The sequence below is a fragment of the Panicum hallii genome, chromosome 9 (assembly GCF_002211085.1).
Source record: "Panicum hallii strain FIL2 chromosome 9, PHallii_v3.1, whole genome shotgun sequence".
Taxonomy (NCBI): domain Eukaryota; kingdom Viridiplantae; phylum Streptophyta; class Magnoliopsida; order Poales; family Poaceae; genus Panicum; species Panicum hallii.
The window spans coordinates 12,848,086-12,860,179 of record NC_038050.1 but is presented as its reverse complement, the minus strand read 5'-3'; the positions used below and the strand labels follow the sequence as shown (position 1 = coordinate 12,860,179).

Sequence of the window (12,094 nt, the reverse complement as noted above, 5' to 3'; positions counted from 1 at the left end):
GTCGCTCTATGAACCGGTCCTTATGGAGAGTAGCCAACCAAGAACTAAGCACCGTGCTAGCCCCCTAAACCATGTTTCTATTAAAAACATCTTTTATCGAGACGTGAGCCGCTCAAGCACACAGCACAGAGGGCCACTCTCAGAATTAAGTTGCATATACCATTAATCAAATTTAATTAAAAAGGACCAAGTGTGTTATAGCGCAGCAACCTAGCACAACTAACCTAAATGCAACCCAAAGGATATATATAAAGGATATAAAGTGGCTAGGAAAGTCCTTATAGGTATACAATATTAAATTGCAATATGAAATTGTAATTAAAGTGATAGGATGTTCATGTTATACTTATCTTCCTCGTACTCTCCCGGCTGCTGCTCGAACTGCTCGGAAGATGGCTGCTCCTGGTACTGCTCCGGTGGCTCGACGTCTATTCACGATCGTAACAGCAATACATGGGCCACACATGCACACACATGCAAACAATAGCAAAATATAAGAAACAGTACACCAATACAATAGAACAGCACATAAAACTGGCCTAGAACTATTCTACGCGTTACAACGATCGCGTGGATATAAAGAACACCTAAAACGGAGCTAAAACGCGAAAACTACGCTTAAAACAAGTCCAGGGACCTATTTGCGAGAGAAACTGGACTACAGGGGGTTCTGTACGAAAACTGGGGACCTAAATGTAATTAGAGCATAGACTCAGGGGCTAGCACGTGAAAACACGCGGCATGGACTGCAGGCACTAAAACCCGAAAGCGCAGGGGTCTAAACGAGTAAAATAGGACTTGACTGCAAATACTTTTGAACTAAGGGTGGACCGCGGGTTGATTCCCGGAAAACCCGAGGGCTCTTTAGCAAAAGAAGCAGGCTGAAGCGATATCTTCTGTTCTGGGCCCTCGGATCGAACATTAACGGCCCCGATCTAATCCTGACAGCGAACCGGTACGCGCGCCTATCAACCGTAGGATCTAGATCGAACGGACCGAGTCCATACTTGAATGGATCTAATCTAGACCGCCTACTCCAGACCTGACAGCTCTGATTCGCTCCTACCCCGAACCGGTATGCGCGATTTAGATCCCTTGGATCCTGATCTCACGGCTCAGATCTAAACGTGCGCGATCTAATCTCCGCCCTTGGTTGCAGATCGGGTGGCTGAGGTTCTAAGGGGCATGGCCGGCGGCGGGGTTCACCGGAGAAGAGAGTCCCGCGGCGGCGCACTGCTGCAACTCACCGGACTTGGCCTAGCTTGGCCGTCCGGGCTCGGTTTTGCACGAGATCAAGTCTAGGAGCTAGGGCTCGGCACGACAAATCCAATTGGGTACTTGTGGTGGCGAGTTTGGGCACGGCTAGGGCAAATCGACGACGAGGGCGGCTCGGGGTGGGGGACATCACCGGCGAGCGGCGTTCCAGAGGCCACAGGCTTCCAACGACTATGAGATCCAGCGCAAAAGAACCAGGGGAAGGAGGGGAGGCTCACCAAGGGCTCGGGGTGGCCGGAGCTGCCGCGGAAGGGGAAAGACGACGACGACCGGCGGCGGAGATGTTCGGGTGCTCGCGGGGAGGGATGTTGCCGGGACTCTCCGGGCTCCGGGTCACCGTGGTTCGACGTGTGGGGGTCCTGTGAAGGCGCCAGGGGGATTAGAGGAGTCCGAGGATCCCCGACGACCAAGAATCGTGGGTGCGGGGCATCTCACCGGCGTCGGCTTCGGCTCCAATTCCGGCGTGAGCAGGGCTCGGGGGTTGATGCAGAAGCCCTGAACAGCTCCCTGATGACGGGGTGGAGCTACCGCAGCTCTTGGCTGGAGCTGGGAGTCACCGGAGCGATGGATTCGCGGCGGAGCAGAGGCGGAGGGATGCGGCGGCGCGGGGACTCTGCACGAGCGGGGTGCTAGGGTTGGAGGCTGCGGAGCACGGGTGGGGAGATGGGAGCATAGGGGTTGGGGGTCCCACTTATGGGGTGGCGGATCCCTCGGCATGCGGGCCCAAACGCGGGCGGCACGGAGATTCCGGCGGTGGTGCTGCACGGCCGTTGCGGAGGGGAAATAGAGGAGGGGAAGGAGGAGCTGACGCGCGGGACCAAGCTGTCAGGGAGAAAGGAGAGAGGGAGAGCGCGGCGCGTGCTGGGAGAAAAAGTGGCGCCGACAGGCGGGCCCGAGCTGGCAGTGAAGGGAAAGAGAGGGGGCGCTCGGGGCGCTGGCTGGCTGCTGGGCCGAGCCGGCCCACGCGGAAAAGAAGAGGAGGGAAGGGAAAGGAGATGGGCTGCCGGGGAAAAGGGCTGGGCTGAGAGGGAGGTTTGGGCTGGACTCTCCTTCCTTTGCTTCTTCTTTTCTTTTTTCTTTACTCAATCTATTCAAACAAACTATTTGAATTCAAATAGATTCGAATTCAAACCCTACAAGCTCAACACAAGAAAAAAAATAATGCTCCAGCATGAATGCACAAACATGTTGACCCTTTAATTAGTTTTATTTTCTTGTGTTATAAATTGTTTTAAATGCAAGGTAAATTAGAGAAAAACCTTGGAAATTTCATTTGAGCCAAAATAACTTCACTAAAATTAGTGGAACTTACATTAGGGTGTTACATCATAGATAGATTCTTTTGTACTGCCAATAAAATTAAATATCGAAATATGATTCCACTCGTCACTGGAGAATAAATTTCATTGAAATCAATGACGGGCCTCTATGTGAACCCTTGTGCTATCAGTCTCGTTTTATATCTCACCACTTCGTTGTTCTCATTCCGCTTTTGGACGAAAACCCATTTGTATCCCACAAGGAAGATACTTGGAGGTGTAGACATCACAAACGTGAATACTTCCCTCTTAGTAAGCGAGGCTATTTCCAATTGAATTGCTTCTTTCCACTTTGCCCAGTTCGAGCTTTTTTTACACTTTGCCATGGTCTTTGGATCTGAATCATTGAGAAGATTGTTTCCAATTTGTTCGAAAAAATTTGTGTCGACAATAGTAGTCTTTGTATCAAATGTTTCCCCAGAATTAATATAATTTATTGAAATCTCTTGTACCCTTGATGATTCCTTGTCATTTCCCCTTACGATAGAATCTAGGTACTCCGATGTCCTAACCTCAGTATTTAGAGGCACCACTGAGCTAGGTTGTGGATGTTGCCCATCCACCGAACTTGAACTGTCCAATAGGTGTCCGTCAACAAAAGGTTGACCTACATTTACTGTTTTTGAAGATTTATTCTTCTATTTCCATAGTTGGTTGCAAGAAGCTTTTTCCTGCACTGTAGACATACTGCTCCCACTCTTTTTCTGTTTTGGAGGTTGAGTGGTTTTCTGAGGTATTTCCACACTTTCTGGTACATTGCGAGCAGGAACTAAAGATTTAGTGATATATTTATAATCAGTAAAGATATCAGGCAGATTATTTGCAATATGTTGCAAATTTATAATTTTCAGAACTTGAAATTCAGTTTCTTGAGAACATGGATAAGAGGCCGGAATGCCTTGCACATTCCAGTCAATTTCCTGGCACATATTTTGGTACTTTGTTTCTCCCCCTAATTCCGAGAAATGGTCCTCATAAAAAATACAATCAACGTACCGAGCCGTGAATAAATCCCCTATCAGGGGTTCAAGATATTTTATGATCGATGGAGATTGATATCCCACATAGATACCTATTCTCCTGTGAGGGCCCATGGATGTACGATGAGGTGGTGATATCGGTAGGTACGTAGCGCAACCGAACTTACGCAGATTGAAAATACTTGGTGGATGTCCATGCACTAATTCTAAGGGGGAATTAGTATGATAAGCAGTTGGACGCAATTGAATCAGATCAGTAGTGTGTAAAACTACATGACCCCAACACGTGGTTGGTAACTAGCAATTCATCAACATTGGTCTTGCAATAAGCTTTATCCTCTTTATAAGTGATTCTGCTAAACCATTTTTAGTATGGACATATGGAACTAAGTGCTGAACCTGAATACGTAATGCCATACAATAATCATTAAAGGATCTTGAGGTAAATTCAGCAGCGTTCTCCATGCGAATGGATTGAATATGATATTCAGGATAATTTGCTTGTAACTTGATAATTTGAGCAATTATCTCAGCAAATGCATGGTTTCGTGTCGATAAAAGACACACATGGGACTATCGTGCAGATGTGTCAATGAGAACCATAAAATACCTGAATGGTCCAGATAATGGTTGAATGGGACCACATATATCACCTTAAATGCGTTCAAGGAATTTAAGTGGTTCATTTTAACTTTAAGATATGATGGTCTTAAAATTAACTTCCCTTCTGCACATGCAGTACACACAAAGTCTGAGGATCGAGGGAATTTAGCCTTTTGTAAATTATGACCAATTGAATTACTAATAATTTTCCGCATGGAAAAGAAGGAATTTTTCAACAATTTGTTTGCCATATCCAGTGTCTTTAGTAAAAAGAAGATATTCTTCTTTATTCTCTTCATGTGTTTCAACATGAAACCCATTTTTCCGGATATCTCTAAAACTTAGTAGAGTACAAGTTGAATCAGGATATAATAAAGCTTCCTTGATTGTAATCTGTGTACCCAATAGGAAGTGTGATAGTAGCACGACCAACGCCTACTATCATTGCATCACGTCCAGCGATTGTTAAAATATTTTCTTCTCTTTTTGCAAGAGTATGGAAATATTTTGTTTCTCTAAGTATAGTATTCATAGTGCAACTATCCACTAGGCATATTTCTTCCTCCATTGAATTGACTCCCGTTCAAACTATATATAGAATGAAGAATTTAAATCAGAAATTATTTTCAAATATATAGAATACATACTTATTTTATTGAATATCAAGTATGCTTGATATAATAATACATTATTACATTTATTCAATGTAAAAGTATGACAACAACTTTAATTATTACAACATTCCTAAGGACATTAAATATTATTAAGTCTATGGAATCTTGACTTTATTCCATGTCTCCAAACACATCGCTTGATGTGAATTCTACGATCTTGTTCTCCATGCTCTCCTTGAGGTCGCCTGACTCATTACTTGTCTCGTTGTTGCCTGGTTCTTTTGGAACTTGCTTTAAACAACTGGCCTCCTTAGAAAAGTCTGGTTAAAGATTGAAGTGAGTTTCATATCTTGGTCCTTAACTCCTGCGTACACAACCCAAAAACTTGAGATATAGGTCTACTAGATGCTTTGGAGTACGACAGTTCTTTGCTACGTGCTTGTAGCAACCATACATGTAACAAGTCTTGCATTTGTTGAACTTAGGCTTTGAATTATCATTACCCTGATTGTTGGCATTGTACTTCTTTTTCTTGTGAAACTTGTGTTTCCCTTTGAAGTCCTTAGAATAGCGTGGAGGGCCATTAAATTTTTTGGTATTCTGAACATTATGATGAACTTCAAGTAGAGGCTTTGCTCCTGTCAGGAGCTTATGCTGATTTTTTTAGAAGTAGTTCATCATGTTTCTCTGGCTGAGTTAAGATGTGTATAAGTTTAGTGTAAGCTTGGAAGTTCATTGCACAGTACTGGTGTTGTAAGACCCTATCTGCGGGAAGCATAGTAGAAAGAGTCTTTTCTATTTTTGCCGCATCATCAAGTTCTTTTTCGCAAAATTTCAACTTGCAAAAAATTGTATGAACGGCATGATTGTATTCTTTCACAGTTTTAAAATCTTGAATACGTAAATTGTTCCATTCATAACTAGCTTCCAACCAGACTAGTTATTTTTTCTTCTCATACTGTGCTTTGAGTGCATTCCACGAAGCTTTTGGACGTTCTTCTATTAAGTACTGAGCCTTAAGATCAGGGTGAATATAATGCCTTAGCAATAGTAGTACACCAAATCTTATTTTTTCTATGATATTTGGGTCTCCTGCTTCAGGTTCATTAAGAACTTGAATTAATCATCAAGATGAGAGATTGATCTTCATGTTCGATGACCATGCTGGATAGTTGTGTCCATCAAGTGCGAGTTCTGTTAACTCCTTGGTGGTCATTGTATCTACATGGTATAAACCATAGATTTGATTAATTTACAACAAAGTGCAAATCAAAATCATCATGGTTATGTGTAATAATAATTATAATAAATGCAAAAATATTTTAAACAAGTTGCTACTTGTATGTTTGTGTGGACCTCATATTTGGAAATTAATTGTTGTTTGGGTAGTCACTAATTTAGGTGTAGACCTCTTATCATTTTCCATGTCTTAATATTGGGTACGCACGTTGAAGATAATCTCTATGTATTAGACATAGAGTAGATCTCGCAGTAGCATATATGTCACGCTACCTTGTGTATGACCAATATTAAATATGGATTATAGCAATTATATACGCATATTTGTCCAAATAGTGATATTGGGTACGCATGTTGAAGATATCTCTATGAATTAGACATAGAGTAGATCTCGTAGTAGCATATATATCTCGCTATCTTGTGTATGGCCAATATCAAATTATGGACTTTATCGTATTTATGCTAATTAAACCATAATAAGATTTATCCAAGTCATAGCTTAAATTTGTTCAAATTATAGCCAAATACATTCAAATAAAATGAGGTAATCACTTGAGTTTTGCATTTATTTATCTCAACATGTTGTTGTATGGTTCAATCATTAGTTATTTATTTGATTAAGCACATGAATATAAATGATAATATGGCTTAATATAAGAAAATAACTTAAAGAAAATTTCAAGTAATAGGGAATATATGTGAACAAATGCATTGCCATTGCAATATTCCCTCGCTTCAGGGTGCAGTTTACAAATTGTGGAGTTACACAGTGCGGGTTCAGCAAATACATTGAAACCCGAGGGCTACAACGTCAAATAAGTTGTTCACTACGTCACTACCGAGGGTTGAACTGCAAATATCTATAACCCTAGGGACTTATTCATGAATTCTAGTAACTAACACTATGCCGCATGGGCTTAGATCTGCAAAGACATGGTGCCTATTGAAGCCCATGCGGGTGGCGCATCTGGAGCAGGTAACAATTTGGCCTTTTAGGCCCATTCCAACCCAACTCGGGTCATCCAGCAAGCAGAGAATAAGAAGGAGGTGGCCAACGGGTTAGGGTTAGGTTTTCCCCTTCCCTTCATCAGTCGCCGCCACCACCATGTCCTCCGCCGCCATTCCCCCGGTCGCCTGCCCCTCTGCGCCGTCGTGCCGGCTTAGGCCGGCGAGTACTCCTCCGTGGTAGAGGAAGACTCCTTCTCCTGGTGGTGAACACCGTTCAGGAGGCGCTAGGCTGCTTCAGCGTGGGGCAGATTCATACACGTGCAGATGAGGCCCTGCCTCCAATTTGCTGTTGCGGTGGCGTTCCTACGGGCGGGGATGAGCGCCGTTGGTGGGGTTGGAGCAGATCCGCCGGCGCTTGGTCCGGCGTTGAAGAAGGGGGCGGTTCCATGCCGTGCCGCCATGGTACAGCCCTCTGGTCCGCCGCCATCACCTCTGATGAAGACGCCATGCCCGCCGAAGCCCGAGGGTGCCGGAGTCGGGGACCGCGCCGCCACGGGACGGAGTCCCGGGATGAGGTTGTTGGGGCCGGCTTGGTTCCGGCGTGGAAGATGATGAAGCGGGCGTCGATGACGGGAACAGACAGTAGGAGGGCATCTAGCGTGGTTGGGATTCCGGCACGCATGGTGGCATTGCTGGGGTTGCGACTTGGCGCGGTGGAGGCGGCGCCAGGCGGCACCGGGGCCGCGGCTTGGCACGGTGCAGGCGGCGCCGGGGCCGCGGCTTGGCACCAGTTGCTTGGTCCGGCGGCATCATGGATCGGCGTTGGGCGTTGAGGGTGCAGACGATGACAGCCTCCAACGCGCATGGCGTGAAGACAGCGAACACCACGACGAGGGCCACCGATGCGCAGAGGTTCGGCGTGGCGGTAGTCGGCCTCAGGCAGTGCGTGGCCGCGGTGTGGAAGGCATGTTCCAGCATTCTGGACACGGAGGCCATGGTGGTTACGGCATGCAGGGCGTCCTCGGTGGTGAAGTCCGAGGATAGGACAACAACAAACTTAATGGAGAATGTCGCAGAAGGCTCTAACAAGCATGTTCACGGACGGTGAGTTCCTAAACCTCATGGTTCTCACCTTATATTGGTGGAGGCCTGGGGCCTCCCCTGTTCTTCTTCCTCAGCGAGATCCAAAACAGCGAGTAAAAAGTGATGATAACGTGTTTAGAATCAGTGGAATGGAATGTAATGATTCTCTTGTTAATGATAATTGAACAGTGATTATATATATGCTCAAGAGGCACCGGCGCACCTGTTCAGGAGGGACAGACCCCTTCCGAAAGGACTAACTCTGTACGGACGTGTCCTATCATTAGCAACTGCTAATGATAGAATTAACTGACTAAACCATATATTAATCACGTGCTTAAACTAATTGATCACCCACTAATTATTTCTAACGGTTGCAGCGCACCATCCTCAGCGCGGGTTCCCACCGACCCAGAGGTGCCACGTGTAGATCCCACCGCGGGCGCCGACCATGTCGAGCCGGGCGCGCCTCGACCGCCCCCCGTGGTTGAGGAAGCTGAGGCGGATCATCGGACGTCGCCTAGTCCTCTCCGCTGGGGAGGCCCGCCCGCCGAGGCGCTCCCATCGATCCAGAGGCATTCCCCAACCCCAACACCGGCCGTTTCCATGGCAGCGGACGTGCCGCTCATACCTGCTTAAACAACCAGAAGTAATCGTGCCAAGAACGAGGTGAGATTGGTTAAGGAAATCAAGCAGAGTCAGGGTATCCATCTCTGAATTCCTGTGTTGTAGGCAGATGATGTTTTCTGAACAAATTCTCGAACCCACATCAGAACACTTCGGTGATGGTAGGCAGAGGGGAAAAAAACATAGCCACATAGGTTTAGAAACTGTTTGGATTCAGGGTAATTTTTAGTCTGGATCGTATTGAATATTTGTATGCTAATTAAAGGAACTAACATTAACTAACTATAAAATTAATTGCATAAATGTAGACTAATTCACGAGATGAATCTATTAAGCCTAATTAATTCATCATTAGCACATATATTTACTGTAGCACAACATTACCTAATCATGAACTAATTAGGCTTAGGTCCCATTTGGATCCCTTTATTTTGAGAAATTGAAATCTACTTAATAGATAGAGTAGGCTATTTATCTTGGAACGTGGCATTCCACAACTTTCCAAAGTCTATATATATAAGCTTATCTTAAATTCGTGGGGATGGGATGGAAATTGATATTCTCATGTTATATTCTAATGTACAACTTATAGCACACTCTTCGACTCGCTTCCCTATAGCAGTTATATAAGTATCTCTGCCATATAGCCAACAATAGTATACAAATATATTCCACGTACAACTATATTAGCTAATTAATTTATATCTAAATTGTAATTATTAGAATGGAATTCAATTCCAATGATCCAAACGGAACTCTAATGTAATCATCTCGCGAATTAGTCTCTGTTTATATAATTAATTTTGTAATTAACTTATATATAATACTTTTAATTGGTGTCCAAATATCCGATAGTCCGGGGATCTAATCAGCCCCTAAGGTTAATGGAAGATCTGCCCCAGTTCTTCCATACCGAGGCATCTGGACTTTCAGGTTCTGGAGCCTAGAAGAGGTCGACAAGAATTGCTTAACCAGCATGTGATTTCTGGAGGCGAAAACAGTAAACAGGTCGCACGGGGGCCTGAAAACTGACAGTCAAAGAGCCAATAAGGTAAATGCCCTCGTGATTCCTGGCTGCAAGTTTCACCGACCACGGCATAAAAAGTCAATCCTCAGACGGTGGCGAATCAGTTACTGTGCTGCATGATTTTCAGTTTACATATGTTTCCATGGGCATTTACGACCGTCCTGCAGGTGGGAAAAGGACATACGAACATGTTCTGAGCAGTGGGCCCAAAGCCCTTGGCCTTGCATGCTGGACACACCACTGGACACTGGTGCAGCGATGCTGATCCACGGATCCTGAGATTCCAGATTGTGCAGTATGTGTCCTGTTTTTGAGAAGACACCACCGAGGATCAAAAACAAAGAGGAGGAGAAGATACCAAGGCTGCAAGCGACGTAGCGGAAGGCTGGAGGAAGGAAATACAAGCCCGAGGCACCAGACAAATGGGAAAGTGACGAGGCCGTAGTTTTTTTTTTTTGATAAGCTTGTGCCGAGCCGTTGGTGCACATCTATTTCACTGCCTGGGCACTCCACTGCCCACTTGCCTCGAGGAGCAGCAGCGAAAGCAGCAATGGCGCAGGAGATCGAACACACCCACCTCCCCATCCGCGGGCTCAACATCCACGTCGCGCAGGTCGGCAAAGGTGAGGTTGCCTCTAGCCTCTGGCCTCTGCTGCATACTCTTGGCCGTGGCCGCACGCCGCGCTCCATTCGATCCCCCCTCCCCAACGTTGGTTTCCTTGTGGGCTTGTGGCAGGTGAGCTTGGGACGGTGGTGTTCCTGCACGGCTTCCCGGAGATATGGTACTCGTGGCGCCACCAGATGCTGGCCGTGGCCGCCGCCGGGTACCGCGCCATCGCGCCGGACTGCCGCGGGTACGGCCTCTCGGACCAGCCGCCGGAGAACGAGGAGGCCTCCTGGGACGACCTCGTCGCCGACGTGCTCGCCATCCTCGACGCCTACTCCATCCCCAAGGTAGGATTAGGACACAGAGCACTCAAAACCTGCTGATCAACGAGAGATCAGCCGTGGCTGTAACTGTCTGTTTGCCTCTTCTTCGGCGCGTGCAGGCGTTCTTGGTCGGCAAGGACTTCGGCGCCATGCCGGCGTACGAGTTTGCGCTGCAGCACCCTGACCGCACCTGCGGCGTGATGTGCCTGGGCATCCCCTTCAACCCCGCGCCCATGTCCTTCGACACCATGCCCGAAGGCTTCTACGTCCTGCGCTGGCGCGTGCGTGCCTCTGACTCTCAGCACCCCATCTCATCGACGTTGCTGCTCTGCAAGTGGTGTTGAGTCCATGCGTTCCTCTTTCTTTTTTTTTCTTTTTTTTTTGTCTCTGCCAGGAGCCGGGCAGGGCGGAGGCGGACTTCGGCCGGTACGACGTGAGGCGGGTGGTGCGCACCATCTACGTGCTCTTCGCCGGCGCCGAGATCCCGACGGCGAAGGAAGGGCAGGAGATCATGGACCTCGCCGACCTGTCCACGCCCCTGCCGGAGTGGTTCACCGAGGAGGACCTCGACGCCTACGCCAAGCTCTACGAGAAGTCCGGCTTCCGCTACCCTCTCCAGATGCCGTACAGGTAGCAACACTCAAACGGCAGTCTGAAATGTAACTCGGGTGCTCATCGATCGAGCCTCTTTCCATGGATTGATTGGGCAGGGCTTTACACAAGATACCGAACCGGATGGACGCCAAGTTCCAGGTGCCGGTGTTCATGGTGATGGGGGAGAAGGACTACTGCTTCAAGTTCCCGGGGTTCGAGACCGCGTTGAAGAGCGGCGCCATGGAGACCTTCGCGCCGGACCTGAAGATCACCTACATCCCGGAGGGGAGCCACTTCGTGCAGGAGCAGCTCCCGGAGCAGGTCAACGAGCTCCTCCTCGGCTTCCTCAAGGACCTCCCCGTCGTCGTCGCCGCGTGAGATGCCACCGGGACCGTGGGAACAGCAGTTTCAGCAGCTGCTTCCTATCGCCGTTGGTCATGTAGCTCTGAATTTTCTCGGTAATAAAGTTGCACGTTGGTAGTGCTGGATCATAGCTTGTATGTTTAGTGCGTCATGTTCAGTGGGGATGCCGTGTTGTGCTCGGTAATACGCACTAGTATCTGATAAGAAATTTGCTTGGCCGATGCGTTGGAGGATGCTGCATGATGGTGTAATGGAAATGGTCCTGGTGATGGTTTTCAGATTTCGCAGAAGTGAAAGTGAAAGCGAAAGACTACCGGCAAAGTTTGATTTCAGACTTTCAGCTTGTCCTGAAAAAAAGAATGTACACAGCTGTCCTGCAATTGGGCAGTTTTTCCTTCTTTTTGTCAAAAGAGTGAGTCAAGATGGTGTGCTTTTCACGGTCTTGAAAAACGACAGCAGTCACTAACATTACAGGAAGTCAGCAGATTCACT

General features: G+C 47.0%; 1 protein-coding gene across 1 annotated transcript; it reads left to right on the top strand.

The window, feature by feature from the left end:
- The first annotated feature begins 7,097 nt into the window (after positions 1-7,097).
- Positions 7,098-11,934, top strand: LOC112876243 (bifunctional epoxide hydrolase 2-like). The gene is made up of 7 exons (XM_025940309.1): positions 7,098-8,082; positions 8,442-9,739; positions 9,883-10,338; positions 10,452-10,669; positions 10,765-10,926; positions 11,040-11,275; positions 11,356-11,934. The coding sequence occupies exons 3-7, from the start codon at positions 10,266-10,268 to the stop codon at positions 11,615-11,617; spliced, it is 951 nt and encodes a 316-aa protein (XP_025796094.1). The 5' UTR covers positions 7,098-8,082; positions 8,442-9,739; positions 9,883-10,265; the 3' UTR covers positions 11,618-11,934.
- The last annotated feature ends 160 nt before the right edge of the window (positions 11,935-12,094 follow it).